General features: G+C 33.8%; 1 protein-coding gene across 17 annotated transcripts in view; it reads right to left on the reverse strand.

Annotated features, from left to right (window-relative positions):
- PCDH15 (protocadherin related 15) overlaps positions 1 to 11,369 on the reverse strand; it is a 747,310-nt gene extending 735,941 nt beyond the window's left edge. For all 17 annotated transcript variants that reach the window (XM_036828599.1, XM_036828600.1, XM_036828598.1 and 14 more), the window contains exon 1: positions 11,279 to 11,369. In XM_036828599.1, coding sequence (XP_036684494.1) covers positions 11,279 to 11,369 — 91 coding nt within the window. The remainder of the gene's footprint in view (positions 1 to 11,278) is intronic.
- Positions 11,370 to 20,510: the final 9,141 nt, after the last annotated feature.

Raw genomic sequence — 20,510 nt, forward strand, 5'->3', positions numbered from 1 at the left:
TGCTCTGCTAGAAATCTGGGTCTTCCCAGAAGATGTTATTTTTCCGTAGGTCTCTCAGGGCCTCACAGGGGTGGTGGCTGTTTTATCATATCCTTATATCACTAGGACCTGAGGTGGGGCATGTGTTCTTGAAACTTACTCCTATTTCCCTATTACTACTGCCACCCTATTAAAAAGAAGAAAGAAAAAAAAAGAAAGGAAAAAAGAAACTATATATCTTCAAACTCCCTGCATTTCTTCTTCCTCCACTCTCTCCTAAAACCACTCCAAACTTTCGCCTTCAACATTGCACCAAACTATTCCTGTCAACGCTACGAATGAACATCACATTGCTAATTTGATAATCAGTTCTCATACTTCACCTTACTTGATCAGACTTGACACAGCGGATCACTTTCTCCTTTAGATGCCTTCTTCCTTTGGCTTTTAGTAAACCACTCTCTTCTGGTTTTCTTCTCATTAACTGTCTCTCTATATTAATATTCTTCCTCATCTAAGATGATGGTTCTACCTCATCTTCCTGGACTGTATGATCATTGTTTTTATGGCTCATTTCTAGCCACATTTATTCCTTTGATGAGGTCAGTCATTCAGTCTCGCCTGATGGTTAGACCAAATATATTGATATCAAACTTTAAATGTTATCTTTTTCGTCTTCTCTATATCCAACACACCAGCAAACTCTGTTGGTTATACCTTAAAAATGCATTCACAGTCAACCATTTTTACCACTTCTGTCATGAAAACCTGGTCTAAGCTATCTTTATTTTCTGCCTGGAATATTGTTAATACGTTTCTCACTGGTCACACTGAACTTAACTGATGATTCTCAACATAAGGGTCAAAGCAGTTTTGTTAAAACTTGTGTGAAATCATTTCACTCCCCTGCTTGAAACACTCCAGTAGCTTTCCTTCTCACTCAGAGGAAAAAGACAATGTCCTTACAATTGCCCACAAGGCCTGTGCAATCTGTCTCCACCCATCTAACCTCTCTGATCTTTTTTTTTTTTTTTTAATTAATTAATTTATTTTATTTTTGGCTGCGTTGGGTCTTCGTTGCTGCACACGGGCTTTCTCTAGTTGCAGCGAGTGGGGGCTACTCTTTGTTGCGGTGCACGGGCTTCTCACTACGGTGGCTTCTCTTGTTGTGGAGCACGGGCTCTAGGCGCGTGGGCTTCAGTAGTTGCAGCACACGGGCTCAGTAGTTGTGGCACACGGGCTTAGTTGCTCCGCAGCATGTGGGATCTTCCCGGATCAGGGCTCGAACCCGTGTCCCCTGCATTGGTAGGCGGATTCTTAACCACTGCACCACCAGGGAAGCCCTACCTTTCTGATCTTATCTCTGTCCCCTCTCCCTCACTCTGCTCAACATTTCACCCACCATAGCTTGCTTGCAATTGTGTTCTTCAAACACATTAGGCATGTCCCCATCTCAAGTCCCTTTCACTCAGTGTTCCCTCTGTTTTCAATGCTCTTCTAGGAATCTACATAGATTTCCCATAATCCTCTTCAAAACTTTGCTCCAAGGGTACTTCTCAGTAAGTTCTTCCCATACTTTCCTATTTAAAATTGTATTCCCCTAAGTATCCCTTTTCCCTGCTTTATTTTTTGATATAACCCCTTTCACATACTAACATACTATATAATTTTCTTAGTGATTTGGATTATTTTCTGTCTCCCTCCAATGTAAAGCAAACCCCATAAAAATAAGGATATTTTTGTCTATTTTATTGTTTGCTATATACATAGAAGAAGGCTTGACACCTAGTGGCCACTTAAAAATATTTGTATAAAACTATGTAAGCTTGTGTAACTGAAATGCAATGATACATAAATCATGTATATTATGTATAAATATACAATGTGAGTAGAGGAGAGTGTGTACTATATGTAAGCTATTTGGCACATAGAAATAACTCAATAAATATTAGCTATAACTGTTAGAAAATTTATGTGTACATAATAGACATTACATATGCTTACTGTACCTGAAGAATGAATGAATAAAAATAATCAGCATAATGTATTATTCATGTTACCTTAAAATGCTGTAGTTTTCCCCCTATGGGGATACCATCAGAATTGCATTCTAGGTATCCAGCAGACCAACAATGGCCAAATCCTGGATATAACCACATAAAATATTGATGACTGAGTTAGTATTGTCCTTTTCACACATTATCTAAGTCTAAGCCTGAACAGCTCTCATCAGTATTCCAACCATTCAATAAAGACACTTAATAAACTCAGAGTAGCTGAACAGTCATCACTGAGCAGTCTAATTGAGCAGCCCTGAGGGGCAGTATAGGATCCTACAAGAGTAGGAAAGATTAGTATCTCGAACAGAACAGCTGATGTCAGGAACAATTGCTGCAGTGTGATCCACCAAAATTTTGAACAAAATGCCCAGAACAGCAGCTAATAATCAGAAAAAGACAGAAAACACACCTGAAGAGAGGACAGATTCAATTTGAGTTTTCTACAAAGACTTTTCTAAATGCTGCCCTATAATGGGATAAATATTGAGTTTCTAAAAAAAAAATTATATATAATTTACCTAAACTCTGTTTTCCAGCAGAATGCTAAAAGGGATGCTGTGTGTAATACGTCCATAGCACAGGTAATTTATTGATTGCTTTGGTCCCTATGTTAATGTTGAGCCGTATCGTATAAATCAAACTCTCACTAAATATGTTTTTGAATTGCTGTTTGAACTCCAACTACTATCCTCAAAGCTTACCTACTTGCTACTACATTGTTAAAAAAAACACTTCATCTCTCAATTCTATTTTTCTTTATACAAGGCTTACTTATTTAAATAACCACTAACTGGGTCATTTTGCCAGGTGCTGAGGGAAACAAAAGTAAATTAGACAGTCTCTGTCTTCAGGAATTTATAATCTAAACATAAAAACAAACATTATATGACATAATATAAAGGGGAAGGTGGGGCTTCCCTGGTGGTGCAATGGTTGAGGGTCTGCCTGCCAATGCAGGGGACACGGGTTCGAGCCCTGGGCTGGGAGGATCCCACATGCCGCAGAGCAACTGGGCCCGTGAGCCACAGCTGCTGAGCCTGCGCGTCTGGAGCCCGTGCTCCGCAACAAGAGAGGCCGCGACAGTGAAAGGCCCGCGCACCGCAGTGAAGAGTGGCCCCCGCTTGCCACAACTAGAGAAGGCCCTCGCACAGAAATGAAGACCCAACACAGCTATAAATAAATAAATAAATTAATTAAAAAAAAAAAAAAAAGGGGAAGGTGGATATTACGTTTTTCCAGCTTCGTTGAGGTCTAACTGACAAACAAAAACTGTACATATTTAAGGTGCACAGTATATGGATTGATACTTTACACATTGTAAAATGATTGCCACAACCAGGTTAATGAACATATCCATCACCTCACATAGTTCTTTTTTTTTTTTTTTTTAGTGTAGTGAGAACACTTAAGATCTACTCTCTTAGCAAATTTCAAGTATACAATACACAATACAGTATTATTAAGTATAGTCACCATGTTGTACATTAGATCCCTGGAACTTATTCATCTTAAAACTAGATGTTTGTACCCTTTAACCAACCTCTCCACACTTAATTTTGAATGAATATCATTAATAACAACATCAAAGAATAATGAATAATTTAGTGTCAAGGAATAAGTAGAATTTGAGTAAAATCTTCAGGAAAGGTTAAGATTTTGATGTCATAATATAATAGCACAGTATGTAATTATTGCATGTAGAGCTGAGATAATGGGTTGGTTTCAGCTTTGCCACTCAATAGTGGGACTAATATCACACTGGGAGAGCAACTTAACCCTTCTGTCTCTGTAGTTTCCTGATCTATATATGAGGCATAATAGTAGTGAAATGGTATGTGATTATTATGACAATCACAAGGACCTCATGGAGTTCTTGTGAAGATTAAATAATCTATACAAAGGGCTTTGTTAATAAATGCTAAATGAATGTTAGTGCTTATTGTAAAGAGAGGCTGTTTACACATAAAATACATATCAATATGATTTACGATTTCAAGAAACTTGTAGAAATGATGCCTGTGAAATTGTAGGAACACTTCTTAATAGTATATAAGAAAGCATTAGACACAGTTCATTACAAAAACCGAGAACTACAAGCAATCAAGAAATAGCTTTTAAGAATCGGAGAAAGAGAGAGAGAGAGATGCTGTTAACTGGAGTTCTATGAAGGAGATGAAATTATAAATAAGCCTTGGATAGATGGTGAACACAACCAAGTACATGTTGTTTTGTTACCTTTGGATACTTTAATATCTAGCCTTCCCTGAACAACGTCATAAAACAGCATACGCAATCCTCAGTTCTAAACAGAGATATCTGTGTACGTCTTAAATCAGAACACCAACTGAGTATTCTTCAGTTTTTCTGAAATTTCCAGTTCCCTACCTTGAAAAATCAAAATTCATCCTACAAATATTTTCCAACTTTTTCCACCCCAAATTCTTTAGCAGGTTTTCCATTTGTATCCTCCCAAAACACATATGCTATACATAATTCTATTATTATATAAATTACATTGTACTGACTATATACCTCATTTTTATACTTGAATGAAGCAACTGTCTCATTTTTGTTTCTCTAATATCTTTCCTGGAGTTGATATTCAATAAAATGCAAAGCAAATAAATGTTCTATAGAAAAGTGAAAATGTGGACTAGAGAAAAAGTGATAGTATGTGCAGTGGATATGCAGTTAGATGAAAGCACTGTGAAAGGGAAGTTAGAGAAAATAGAACATGACCAAGGAGAGGACCTTGTTTAATTGTCAGAAAATATCCAAATTGGCTCATTATAGAATGACTCCTTATGGAAATATAAACAAGAGTGGGCAATTTCAAAATCACAGAATAGAAAAAGGTAGAATATTCACCAGCAAGACGATGTCTGATATATAGACAATCAGAAAAGTCAGTTCAAAGAAACACTGAGGAAAAAAAAGTTGAAAGAAAAGTAGATCAATAACGTTGTTTGCTGAAACGCTAGAAAATTATAGGATTTGTCCAAGAAAGTAGTCATTGGAGACCTTAGAGAGTGCAGTATCAGTACAGATGTGAGAAAACCCAAATTGCAGAGCTTAAGGGAATTGGTGAAGAAGTGGTGGTAACAAGCACAGAGATTTAACAGGAAAAGATCCAACGAAGAAAAGCAATTCTATTATGAGTTGTATAAGTCATTGATGACTCAGAGCCAGGCAAGATTATAATTACATTTTTGCTCAATTCCAATTTCTATTAAAAACATTTAAAATGAATTCTGCCTTTTCACACAATTAGGATGTGAGCATTTTTCTTTTCAAGTGGTTCAAAAATGTTAGATTGTTAGAACCAGAGAGGGAAGCATCCACCTTACTAGTTATTAATTGTATTGCATCTCTTGGATAGTGAATTAGAACTTTTACTTCTTTCCCTGTCTCAACGAGACAAATGAGAGTATCTGAAATATCAGTACTTAGGTATTCTAAGTTACCTTGGAAATAAACTTTTTGGGGGGTATGGGTGTGGGTGTGGGTGTGTTAGCAGAGAGAGAATCTTCTAAGTACAATAATTGGTCTTCTGTTTCTCAGAGTTTATTTATTTACTTTTTGGGTCCTTTAGCTCTCTGGCCTTCCAGGGTGTACAGATCGGCTTTATGGGAGCCTATTAGTAGAGTACACAAAAGCTACTGAAGCAATCCTTCTAGGCCCAAGGTCAGAGCCTAGAGAAGTCAAAAAAACTTCTTGTTGCCAAAACAAGAAAAGACATATGCTTTTTCAAACCTCTGCTCTGAAACAAATCCATTTTGGGGCTACAGGATCCACAAGATTACTCACCTTTGGAAAAGAGGAAACAGGAAATTCAAGTGTGGATACAATCTAAAAATGAGGACACAGCCAAGCTTTCATCTGGAGATGAAATTTAGAATGTTTAGGAAAATTTTACTGGAGTAAGCATTGAAGGTGCTCTTTCTTGTCATACCATTCTAAATGTTCCATAATAATATAATCTAGACAGTTTATATAAATCTAATAGCTTATAAAGCTTCAAGAAAAAAAAAAAAAAAAAAGACAAATACTCAGGATTTTAAATCAGCCTATAGGGAAAACAACAAAGTTACTCTTAAAACTTGAATTTAACCTCTCAGAATAAAAATACACTCTGTAAGATGGAATAAGTGAAAGGGGCAGACAAGGAAAGATGTCCATATTATATTAAGATTAAAATTTGCATAAAATATATGCTATATGTGGTTTTATTTTTGTCTAAAATGTGTGTTATCTATCTATTACGTATGAGTGTGTACATGTATATTGCTCTATATCTCTCGATGTGTGCTGCCTTAAGAAATCATATTTAAATGAAGGATTGAGAAGTTTCAGAGACAATTAAGTTCATTGAAAATTACTTAGGTATAGTCTCCAATAATCACCTTTAATTTAATTATAACTGAAACAGACTCAAAAGAAACTTCTGCATTGTACTATGTTCAGAGAAATATAATGTTAACAAGAGGAAGATGACCTGCACTAAGCTTTGAAATAACAAACTCAAAAAATAAGAAATTCTACAAACATTTCCAGCATGATCCTGGGGAGACCGTGAGTGTCCCACAAATAAAGTATTGCAGTCCATGAGGCAAGGATATTGCTATATCCAGTGCCCTATGTGACAGTCCATCATAGTCTGGACACATGAACCATTAAGATCATTTAACTCTTCTCACAGAGCTGTTAAGTTTACATAACCATTTCTTCTTAAGGTATCTAAAGGGGGGAAACATCTTTCTTGGAAACACAAGTGATTCAGCTCATTGGGCAGTTATATTTTCCTTATAATGCTATTATTAGCATTGTAATTTGCATGCCGCTCTCTTTTAAGTTTAATTAGTATTAACCTAGTGGCATTCTACTATATGACCTCTGGATGCACTTGCTATAGTGTCAGATCTCAGAAGATTTTAGTCTCAGACCTAATAACATGGCTATACCCTTAATTGATTGACATGTCTATCTCATCACTGACCTTCCATGGATTAATAGATTATCTAAAAAAAAAAAAAAAAAAAAAATAGATTACCTAACAAGCTTGAAAATACACCTGGAAATGTTCCTCAAACTTCACTTATAGTTTCATTTGAATCAGTAAACTCTCCAAGGAAAGAATACAGTCATTAATACTTTTAAGAATAAAATATAATGTAACAAAGTTAAATCTTCAAGGTGTTTAGTAAATTTGGAGAGATATAAAGAAAGAACGTACATATAGTGCACAAGAGCACAAAGTACTCATTGTACTTTGCACAGAAATTTATAAAAAGAAGCATAATTATTTATAAATAATAAGAAGTAATAATAGCAATAAAGATAAAAAGCAGTTTTAGTGAACCTTGATCATATGTCAGGTACTGTGCAAAACTGCATAAAACTGAGTTTCAGAGTGTTATCATTAATAAGGAAACTGAGCCTAAGGAAGTTTTGTGACTTTCTGAGCTTATAAACAGGATCCCTTCAGAAAGTTGTTCTGGTTGTGCGCTATATAAGTGTTCCATTCACATCATAGATATATGCTAGTTTACATAATAGCTCAAGGACGAGAGGAAAGATTTTTGCCTTCCAAGCTGAATGCTTGAGCAGCCAGGGAGAACCCTTTCTTTAAAAAAACTGATACTGGCTTTCATGATCTGCACACACAAGGGAATCTCTCTCTCTCTGTAACACACACATACACACACACTCATTGGCACACATACCCTTTTAAAACTCCTCTAATACTCTAACGTTCTGGTTTCAAGTTAGTTATAATGTTACGATACATTGTTTTTTGGTTTTGTTTTTAAATAAATACTTCTCCTATCTGCTTATGGAAGTAATATCTACTCAATATGGCAATTTGAAAATGCAGAGGAAATAATAAAAAATGAAAATAAAACATACCCCTTAACTATATAACATTTTCCTTTCTTCCTCCGTTTGCCTCCCATTTATCAATCATTCATGAACTCAAAATCAAAACAAAATAAACAAAAACACAAACCCTGTGGACAACTTGGTTTCTTTACCTCACTGTGAATAATATGGTAGAACAAGGAATATGTTTTTTATATCTTTTATCCCACACAACATACAATTTAGCAGATAGCCTTGCTTCCTCTGCTTCCCATGGCACCTCCTTTTCAGGCTCCCCACATTCAATGTGGGATCAGGGTACATGTTCCCATTCCAATCACGTTGTCAGGATTGATAATGCATTAAACTATAAGCTAAAAATATCAGTCCTAATGCTCTCTTATTGGGAAGAGGGTAGCTACTATAAACTACAAATCAATTATGTTTTCCAATATTCTATTGGTTAGCTAAATTCTGACTTTTAAAATGTAATATCATACTATCAATCTAATGTTATTAATGCGTGCTTAAATATGTAGTCATCAAACAAATGAAATGCTCATTAAGGAATAGACCATCTGCGAATTTTATTACTGAACCTAAAACCTTACCCCAGCAATTTGAATGAGAAATATCAAAAGACTCAAAATTTAGCCCAAGTTCCCAAGTAAAAAAATTAGTTGTAAAATATTGAAAATAACAATTATGCAATATACTTTTCTTAGAAGCAGATTCACACATTTGGGTAATACTAGAATATTTCATTTCAGGTTAAAATTTTTATTGAATAAACAGTATTTTTCCCTTCCAACTGCCTTATGCCTAAGCAAGGAAATGCATAGAAAAACAGAGGAAACTGTTTTTAATTGCAAGTCCAGAAGAATTCTATGTTTTAACACAACAGTGACCTAAACTGTTATACTAATAGCCTTAGCGTAGTTTCAATTTTTTCTCCTTCATTTTCCTCTATCTGAAGCTTCTAACTATGTATGGAAATCAGTCGTCAACTATCAAATGGGCTAATCCAACCAGTGGATTACCTATGGCAAAACTGTTTTTATTTTTCCCTTTTTTTCACATATTTCTATCATGATTATGATTATCACCATTGTCTTCCTTCAATCTAACCCATACCTGCATCCCCAAGCATTTGGATAAAAAAATTGGTTCAAGAAATTCATATTACGTATTCCAGTTAAGTGTTATTTTGTGTTTTAGCTAGGCTTTGCTTACTCCTGATTTAATTCCTTCATAATGTAGGTGCAACTTTTATATGGATTTAAAAAAAAATAGTACCTATGAAAATCATTTTCATGAACAATAGAATAAAAGTGATGTCAGAGTCCCTAATTGAAGGAGACCAGAGAGAAGTAAAGGCCTGAGGGCCACCTAGGGGAATGTGTTATTACCTCTGGGGGCATGCTCGTTGGAGGACGCAAGTATGGAAGGAATGCTGAAAAGCATATAAAGTTAAGAAATCTCTATAAAAACTACACAAAATTTTTGTTTCTTTGCCACAGTTCCAGTCCCTTCAGTCTTCCTAAGTACTGAGCAACCTATCTCCAGGAGGAGAGAACTGAAAAGGCTTTCTAACGGTGGCTGGAAGGAGGTCTTCCATGAGCGCAGTGAGGGGGCAGCCTTACTATAAAATGTAACTTGGCAGTTGTAAAGTTGCACTGTGCTTCAGAAAGTAACTACGTGATGGCCAACAGTGACCTGATAATCTTATTTTGGAGGCTATCTATACAAGCACATTTAGAGAGACCAAGAGCTGTAATGAGCTTATTAAAGAAACTAATTTATAGCTTTACAGGTTAAATCAGGAGTGATTTCCTCTGATAACCTAAACTGCATTGCTAAAAAGTACAGGGTTTATGAGAGTCTAATGTGAGCAATGACAGTGAATCCTTCCCTCTCAGTGTGAACACTAAATATGAATAAAAATAGAATGCCTTATGGCATAAAGAAATACCAACGCACTGATTTGTCATCTATTCTTGGGGCACGATTTAAAATGCATTCTTTTAATTTAAAGTCATGCTCTTTTAAGTTCCACTGATTCTTATTTTTGCTTCAAAGTAGCAGTTACATTATTTGTTTCTTACTGCACTTTTAAATTTGTTGTTAGACTGGAGATTCACAATCTCCATAAATGGCGATGACATGAACATTAAATCCAGATGCACTTGAAGTAAACACTGTGCTAATTAGCAGAACTTTTCAAGGGTTTAGGCTGGTGACTTTATGAAAATAGCTGCTATTGTAAATTATTCTGCAAATCCCCAAAGAGGCATGATATCCTAACTATGGAGGACTGAGAATGTCTTAATATGTACACAATTTGAACACTGTTTGGGAAAAAGTCAAATTAATCCATCTATCTTCAGATCATTCAGTTTAGCCAAGCAAAGCACACACACACAAAATTCACAATCTTTGTTGCCTCTAAGAGCAAGAAGGTAACATGGCAACAAGGGTAAGGAGATGGTTGCTCGCCTGTGTACCCTGAATGCTAAACAAATGTCGAGTAAAAATAATAAAAAGTAATAAATTAATAAATTAATAATAATAAAAGAACAAACTCATTTTTCTTGAATAGCAACTTCTAGGGTGGGGAAATGTATCCATTTTTCTTCTCTTAAACTGAAAGTATTACATATATACTTTCATTATGTAGTATATATATAATACATACATATACTCCACACTTGTATTATGTCGTACTCAAAGACAGATTCCTCCAATATTGAAATATCTAAGACAGGCACATTTGGGCCACTGCAGATATAACATGTTAAATGGTCCCTACAGAGCTTGATGACTAATATATCTTTCTCAACTGACTGATTTACTATTAAGAAATGACTTAGAAAATCTAATGCCAAGTTTTTTACATTTTTTTCACTCTTTCTAAATAAAATAGTGGGGGATGAAATAATGCAATCCCCAATTAAAGTGCTAACACTAAAATCACTTATGACATCTACCTTTGACCCCTTCAGAGATTTTTTTCTCATAGGAAATTTTGGTATCTTTTACATTCCTAAGCTTTACCTAAGGCTACTGTTTGTGTTTGTTCAACGATTAGCAAATAGAATTGAATTTTTTTTTATAACAATTAAGCATTTGTTTAGTGAGTATAAGTAAATGTTCATTTAGAGGCCTAGCACTGGATTTTCTACCATACTGCAATCCTTATTAAAAAACAAAGTGCATTGAATGCTACTTTTGTAAGATTATTTTAATTAAGGAAAATTATTGCACAGAGTCGCCAACCTTTAAAAATGAACTACAAATTAGCATTACTCATTTCTATGGTGTGTTTCACGTTCCACTGAAATTCTGGCTAACTCTAAAGGTCAAAGTAAAAACATCCTTACCATCATCATATTGGCCCAAGCAGACTGTGAAGAGACAGCAAAAGATAATCCCTGAAGCTAACAATTTCCAGAGATAAAACTGTTGGAACATCTTCAGTCAAATTCCACTCAAGGCTGATCTGAAATAACAAGAGGAAAAAGGAACATTTGACAAGTTCATTAATCTGTTATAGGTAAACACAACTGTCACAGCATAGAAAAGCCTTAACGACTTCATAGTTAATTACCTGTGCCACACTATCCTTTAACAAAGTAACATACTTGTTTAATGTGCTGGAACTTATCTACATGAATTGGCAGACAAGTCTCTAAGGAAAGACATCTTTTCTGTTATTTACTTTGTAAGCAAGTAAGTTGAGAACTTAACATACTAATGACACCAGAACCACAGCTTTAAAATTGAGACCCTGTGAGTGAATCAAATGCCAATCAGTTTAACTCACTAAATTTATCTTATGTATAGAATAGTTCAATTATAAAGAGTAAGCTTTTGCAACAATTTAAGATGTTAAACCAGCTGTTAGTATCCTACATGAAAATTTCAATGGACATTTGTCTAACAGAATTAAGTAGAAAAATCCATCATCAAAACACAAATTCCTTTTTAGTAGAGGGACAAGAGATTGACTTAACTATGTCATGTAAGACTAAGGATAACCCATCTTTTTTTTTTTTTTTTTTTTTTAACCCATGATTTTTTTAGAACGTCTGTCTTTGGAAGCATTTGGATGAATTTCATTTTAATTCCTTTGTTCTTCTTTGCAATCTCCCAGTAAGTAAAGAAACTGGATGAGGTATTAGTGGCCTGTGAGCACACCAGAGTATTTTTTCTTACTGAAAAAATGATGTTCTCAGTTTCTTTGTAAATTGAAGAAATTATTCACATGGAATTGTTCCAAATTACGCTGAATATAGATCATGTAGAACAGGGATTGGAACTTCATTTCTCTACATCAGAGGTTCCAAAAGAAAAAAATGAATTTGCCTAAAGGTGCAATAGGGACAGTGAAGGCTGTGACAAATTGTGAAGTGCAGGATTTGTCTGAAGAAACCAGCCCAGTATTTGACTTCCGTCAAGGTTGTCATGTGGGAATGCAAACCAGTATTACTGAGTTTTCTGATTTTCCAGAATATGGTAGAAATTCAAATTTCCACGTGAGACTGCCTAGTGTTTAGATAATTGTCCAACCCTCTTATAGACTAAATGCTTCTGGCAGGTCATATTGTCCTCTGAGGCCCTCCAGTTTACAACTCCTGCCTGGGATTCCCTCTGCTAAACTAGTCATGGGTAAGCTTCTTCAGAATGTACAAAGGAAATAATTTGAATTCTGCTTTTACATATATTTTGTTTCATCTATCTTTCCGTTTTATTTTTGTGTGTTTTATAAAGTTTATTTGCACAGTAGCATATATAAATATATAATTTATTTAAAAGTATATTAAAGGTGCAAGCTCAAAATTTTTTATCATGGGATGCACAGTCCTTAAATTTCAAGTCACTGCACCAGATCACAGATATTTAAAAATGGAATCTATTCTTCTTGTGTTTCTTTATCTTAAAATAAAAAGGAGCCTTCTTTTTATCTAGCCCTCACACATTTTCCCCTTCTAACTGGTAAACAACTCAGCCTCTGCTTTTATAACTTCTAGGCACAGATAGCTCAAAGAAGAGCCCATCATTAGATATCAAGAGAATATAACGGTACATGTTTATTGCAGGGAAGGAAGAAATAAAATTGACTAATGTTAGTAGTTTTAAGAGCAGTTGATTAGAGTGTGGCTTCTTTTTAAATTGAAGTTTTTCAACTTCCCAGTTAGGACTTTGACCAAATTAAATAACATCTCTGTCTCACTTTCCTCATCATTAACATGGAGATACAACAGTACCTACCTCATAAATTTATTTTGAGGATTAGGTAAATGGCTATAAATGCATGCTTAGAAGAGTACCTCAGAGGGAGGGCTCCGTAAAGCTTAATATGAGTATATCTGACTTGGCATCTATGAAGTCTTCAAAGGGCTTAAACATACATTTCCTCAATCCATCTTTAGTATAACCTCTAAGGTAGGTATTATCATCTCTACTCTGGAGGAAAGGTCATGCTCACTGGCTCAAGGTTACAAACTTATGAGTGGCTGAAGTAGTGGTGTGGTTTGTAAGTCTGAAACTTCTGCTCATTCCATTACAAAAAAGGACAAGAAAATTTCCAAGAGAGTACTTGGTTCAGGTTTCAAGGTATATGGAGGCCCATAATAGCTTGTTGCATTTCTCTCCTGTATCCTAAGGAGAAATATTGCATCCCTCTTCCCATACCTGGAGTATAGCCCTGTGAAGATTTATGGAAATAATGGCTTCAATTCCTCTTTCTTTCTTTTTTTAAAGAAATGTTACAACATTAAACAGAAAGTAGTCTTTACAATTTAAAAACAAAGAGAAAACACTTAAAGGATATTAGAAAAAACTTTTAAAAAAGCAATATCCATTTTCATTACTAGTTTTACAATCTCTAGATTTGCAGGCAAAGTTCTTATAGATGCCTTCAAACAACACCTCTAACATGGTATTGTACCTTTATTATAAATTCCATATTAAACTCTGCCTTGTTGTCTGAGTACAAAATTTCCCTCCAGACCTCCTTGGCCAATAATGCTATGCTCTAGCAACCTAGAGCATGTCTAAAAAGACATGTAGTTGACCTATACATAGGTCATTGTACTTGTTTTTTCAGAGATAATTTATTGACATATTCAACACTCTGGTATAGTTAATAAAGATATGGTTTTGCAATAGTGATTTGGAAATACAATTGACCTTTGAACAACTCGGGGCTTAGGGGCACCAATCACCCCCCTTCCTCCAACCAAAAATCTGAGTACTGTTATCTCTGCATCAAAAACAAAAGAATTGGCAATGACTAACCCAAAAGCAGGAAGCTGAAACAGTTTGGATAGAATCAAGACTGTAGTTGTTTTGATTCCATATATTGTGATCCCTAATCAAACACAAAGTTTTTCCCATGCTTAGTTAAAGGTTTGTAAAATGAAATTACAGGTACTATATTTATTGAAAAAAAGAATCCACATAAAAGGGAACCTGTGTAGTTCAAACTCATGTTGTTCAAGGGTCAATTGTAGTATTCTACTGTCAATAATATTGGGAGAAAAAGCAGTTTTCCCAATTATGTTATAATCTCACACATAAGTGGTTTGAGTTTCATGATATTTACCCTATATTTTCCATAGGCTTTAGAATATTTTACTACTATTACTCAAGACACAATATACTGATTTTGAATTTCACATCATTTGTATGATAAAGCTACCAGATAAAGCTCATATTCATTTATCTGGCATTGAATGTTCTCAGAAATTCATTTATTCAACAAGCATTTATGGAGGGTCTATGAGGTTCCACTCACTCTTCTAGGCAGTTGGAACATATCAATGAAAAAAACTCACTCACATCTCTGCTTTCATGAGCCTTACGTTCAGAAAATGTAGTAGGGTTATATGAAGCAACCAAATGCATTCTGGCAACATAACTAGAGAAGAACTTGACAAGGAAAGCACAGCTATTCCAATAACCCTAGCTGAAAGCACCCTCGATGGTATCTACTGCCTTGAGAACAGATTGCTGTTCATCTCTTAGAGGGAGAATACATAAAAGGCCTTTCACAGTCTTTCACAATCAAGTATAAATCCAAAGGCTGTCAATACACAAAGCTCTACTCTTTAACTGTTGATCCTTGCTTCCTGTGTCTGGGTTGGTTGTGGTGACACATGGCAAAAGCAGCCAAGGTTGACATCACAGCAGTTTTCCCTCTGGTACATTTTTGACAATGTCAACTCCTTTTTTCCTTTTTTTTTTTTTTTAGGCTCTGTCCCTGACTGCTACGTGAAAGACTATTAATTTCTTTGATGTATCAGAGTGTGGAGTCTACTGCCAATACCTTGATGAGAAATCCCATATCAACACTGGGTCAGGAAGCAAACTGGAATCTCTCAGTAAACTGGGAGCTGTACATAAGCATCTGCCCTTCAACAGTCTGTTCAGTCAAACTCTGGTACTTTCCTATCTCTGACAACATCTAGATAGAGCTATAAAAATAAGGCTTGACACCGCTTGTACTCCTTACAAGAAATATATACTATTAACTTGTTAAAATAAAACTCTCTTTCAAAGCAGCTTCAAGTATGTAATTGAAAACATGAGGCTTTCCAAAGTCACCACATCTCACCACACCAAATATGAATTTCCTTAATTGACTGCTTGGAAACCTCTCTTCTACTTCACCATAGGGGGAATCATGGAGAAGGTTTTCATCACCACAGAGGATAGTTATCACTCATAAGCATGACCTGATGAATCATCTTTTATTTCTTTTTTCTTTGTAATATGCACTTCAAGAAAAAATTTCAGAGAGGCTTTATGATCTATACCCTCTTTCTAGATCATGTTATATTTTTCTCTTATTATAATTTATATATAATTTCATTAAATATATATAAAAATATACTTATGTGTACAGATAATTTTATATTACATATTAATATGTCATATTTATAAAATACACTATCCTTATAATATGAAAGTATAATAAAATATATATTTATGTAAAATATAAAATTTATTTTATGTAGAATATAAAATATAATGAGATATTTGTATTTATATTACTTCATATTACATTTTTATTCAGAAAATCTATGTAAATATATTTATATTTTATTTAAATTTATACTGTACATATAGATGAATACTAATGCTATGTCCTAGTTATATCTTTTTTTATTCATGAGCTGAGTTCTGTTTCAAGGATAGAAATGGCCAGATTGCAGCTAATTCTAAGTGAGGGCAGCAAAGTAACCTATGTTTTCGTCGGGCACTGTGAGATCTAAGGCACCTCTCCAGCACGGCTCAGACACACCAGGCTTACCTAATCTTTTCTGGAGCTTACAGTTTGTTGACATGCCACAATGTCTGAGTGTACCTTCACTGCTGTTACTTTAAAATATATATTTGTTTGTGTATACTCTCTCTTTGTGTGTGTGTGTATAGGTTTTATAATACACACACACACACACACATATACATATATATATAAAACTCCTCCCTCTCTCCCTCCTTCCCTCTTTCTCTCTACATCACAGTATGTATAATACATTTTCAATATGGTGGAATCAAACAAAGTTGATAAAAATAAATTCAAAAGTGAGGAAGAGAAGAAATGCATACAAACTTATCTTGCCAACACTGTAATTGTTTATAGAAGATGTGTTGCATTTCAGTTTTAAACATTTTAAATATATACTCAACAATTGTAAATATTCAATGATCCCGGTTTAACTCAAAATACATTTCCTGAAACCACATGATACACATAAGGAAAGTCTAAGTTTAGACATTCTTCTTCTACAAACTTTGATGGACATTTGGAAAATTCAGTCAAGACCTTAACATGTCTGTAGGGGTTTATCCTTTTTGAATGGTAGTTTTAATCATAAAACTCTAAATGAAGGAAGGAGGGACACAGGTTTCCTTTTTGGGTAATACGCCTCATCAAGGAAACAAATTACTGAGAAATACAACTAGCCTATTCAATTTAAATTTAAAGATTGTATCCTATTAGAAAAAGCCAATATTCAATTTAATCCATAACAGGTATAAAACATATGTCATAATAATCTAGCTATACTAGCTGGTTTAATAAAATGTGAATAAGTCAAATTTTAAAAAGGGAGTAGATTTCGATACCTATGTTCATTACTGCTATCATACTAGACATTCTTTTTAGTGTTTATACACGCATTTACTCAATAAGGATTTATTGTATATTTATTGCATGTCAGACACTCTGCTTCTACTGAAGAAATAAATCAATTTAGTTTTCTCACAATGACTTTGCTATTGAGCAAGCACCATATTTCATATTTTTAATTTAATATATCATTTCAAAGTACTTTAGTAAAATGATTCCAAATTAGGGGAATATTAAATTTTAATTTCTAGTTGTAAGGGATTTGCATTCAATCTGTGTTTTCTGCAGTATCATCTAAATACTAGTCTTAGACATAAATATATTTCCCTGAAATATATCTCTTAGAAATATAATTTCTAAGAAAAATAACAGGAAAAAGCTTAGTTTAGAAGCTTTCTTAGAAAAATAACAGGAAAAAGTTTAGTTTGAGAGGTATGAGCACCAAGAAACGGAAAAAGCCCAAGCATTATTTTATCTGTAGAATGTTTAACTTAAAAATATAACCAAGTAAGTTTAAAACTGAGTTTTATAGCTCAGGCAAGTGTATGCATGATTTTAAAAGGAAACTTGCAGGAGAGTTCTATGTAATAGCATTCTCTTGCATAGAAAACAGATTATGACTAATATTCTTGTTTGATGAATGTTAAATATCCCAAGAAACACAAATAAATTAATGAACAGATTCTTTTTTTCTTAGAGTAAATCCATTAACAAAAATAAAAATATTAAGCCAGTCAAGAGAGATTGCAGTTGAAAGTGTAAAAATGCCAGTGAATTTTGATGTATTATTATAAAAGTCCTGACTTGGGATGAGAGAGACTTATGATGCATTCCTAGCTCTGTCACTTCTTTGTCATACGAATGGTAAACTAGTAAAAACTCGTGAGACTCCACTTAAAATTAGGATAATAAAATCCATCTCATTCTGCTATAGTCGACAGATGAAAACTTGAACAATAAAAAGATAATAGGAATACTAAAGAATATTCATTTTTAAAATTCACTGCCTAACTGTTTACTGAGTGCTGATTCTGGGAAGTGCATTTTATAAGATACGAAGACTACAGTAGTGTGAGAAAAAAATGAAGGGATGAATAATGAAGGAAGGAAGGGAAGGAGGGAGGGAGGGAGAGAGGGCAGGAGGGAGGAAGGTGTATGTGGAATTGTTAGTCTAACAGAATGTGTGAGTCACACCCTAAGGTGCCCCACAAGAAACCATGCACTTATATAATCCTTCCCCCTCAGAGAGTGCAGGTGAAATCAGTGACTTGCTTTTAACAATAGAATATTGCAAAGATAATGCGATGCCATCTCCTTGATTCAGTTAAGTTATATAAGACTCACTCTTAGCACAGTGGAGAGAGACGTTTTCCATTTGAGCTTTAAGAAGCAACCATTAAAAAAATAAAAAAATAATTAAAAAAAGAAGCAACTATTTACATTGTAAACTGCCTATGGAGAGGAACATATGCCAGGGATCTATGAGTAACCTCTTGTTCCTGAAGGCGGCCTCCATACAACATCCCTCAGCCCTCAGTAAAATGTATTTTAATTGTACTTACATTACTAGCATAATAACAATTATAATGATAGCATAAACAAATTTATAGGTATAAAAAATAGGAAGCACAAATATGTTCCCTAGTGCTAGAGTTACAAAGAACAGCTATATGCCATAACTAAAAGGTTAGACCAAAAAATGCATGGAAATTACTATTGTGTTTTGGATTATTGAATGAGCATCCAGTTTGCTTTTAAAAAACAAAGAACTTTTCTGGTAACTGACTATACTGCTGAACTGAATGAATAAGCATTTTCAGAACTCTAATGGAAAACTGATGAATTCATAAAAGTGCTAACAAAAGATCAAGATAAAAAAAATTAATTACATGGGACTGAGTGAACTGATGAGGATGATTATAATTTTTGTGACTTTCTGTTTGAATAAAAAAAAAAATCCCACAAGGACTCAGAGGCAAAAAATATACAAATCAATTTTCACTGCAAAGTAAAGGAGCTGTTACAGTGGAGGATTACTGGACTGAATGTCAATATTATGACATAGTATGAGTGTGTTTCGTGTTTGGTAATTGCAATCATTGTTGCTTTTGTTGTGGTCATCCATTTACAATGCTTGGTGTCAGTTGATTTATCTCTTGTAAAAATAAAATACAGTGTGTGTGTGTGAAAAAAAAAGAAAAGAATAAATAAGACATAAAAATGGTTATCCATTAAAAAAAAAACTAATGTTTTATTTAGATAGGTAAAATCGGATATGGTTACTAAATGTAACTATGAACGAAAATAAAGTTGGAAATTACAAAATTAAAGTAATTCTTAATATTTTAAAAATCGTGTCCTATGTTGTAATGTAGTTTAAAAATTTAAATACTGAAATGATATTTTAATTATTTTAGATATAATCAATTACACATAAAATTCATTTATTCCTGATAAATCTCTCTATTTTCCTCTGTTTTAATTGAAAAAAGTTTGTCCTAGAATCCAGTCATAGTATTTTACTTGCTTTTGCTATTCCTAGGGCTTGGTAGGAAATATGGTATTAAATAATAGTCTTTTAAGTAAGTGACAGATTTAGGATGAAAGATTCCTAACAGTTCTAATTTTAAGAGATAATTGCAAGTGTGTAATGACATGTCAAATGGTAGTCTTTAAATTTTTCATTTGTTCTTTTAAATCTGCATGGAAAATCAATTAATAAAGCATGCCATTTTTATTACATATAGTTGGTGAAAATAGGAAACATCATTTGTAATATTTACTTGAATATTAAGATGTATATAAGAGATAACAGAATATACACTGATTGGACAACTGGACTTCTAATTAATAAAATGTTTTATTTACTATGTAGCTGCAACATATACTTTATAAAATTTATTTATAGCTTTTGTTTAATGTGGATGGGTTAGATAAGGCATCTTTTAAATAATTTGCTAAGTTAAATATACGTAGAACAAATGAAACTAAGTTCATCTTCCATTGTCTCTCTTCTTACCATAATGGACTTAAAGGTTGCACCAATTCTAGGCTTCTTTTTATAGTTCACATTATAAGCATGCTAACCAGGGATCATAAACTTGCATACTATATTAATGCAGGTACAGAAACTAAATATAAATTACTTTGTATTGTCTTTGCAGGAATTTTTAAGTAAGGTCCTCAGCAAACTGAACTGAAAATACTTCATGTGTCATAATTTTAAAAAACGGAATATTCTGTTAAGGACTGAATCTATAAGTTTATTGCTAATAAAAATGTTGTTAAAGATCAATATTTGGGGTATTGTAGATATTACTGTTATTAAAACCATTAGAAATATTGTACTAATTTAGATAAACAAATGGTAGATTGTTCTGTTTAATTTCACTTTGTGCTTTTCTAATTTGTGCTAAGAAATTATAAGCAAAATTTATAGTTTGGGGTATTTGCAGAAATATCATCTCAAAAAT

This window comes from Balaenoptera musculus, chromosome 16, assembly GCF_009873245.2.
Source record: "Balaenoptera musculus isolate JJ_BM4_2016_0621 chromosome 16, mBalMus1.pri.v3, whole genome shotgun sequence".
NCBI lineage: Eukaryota > Metazoa > Chordata > Mammalia > Artiodactyla > Balaenopteridae > Balaenoptera > Balaenoptera musculus.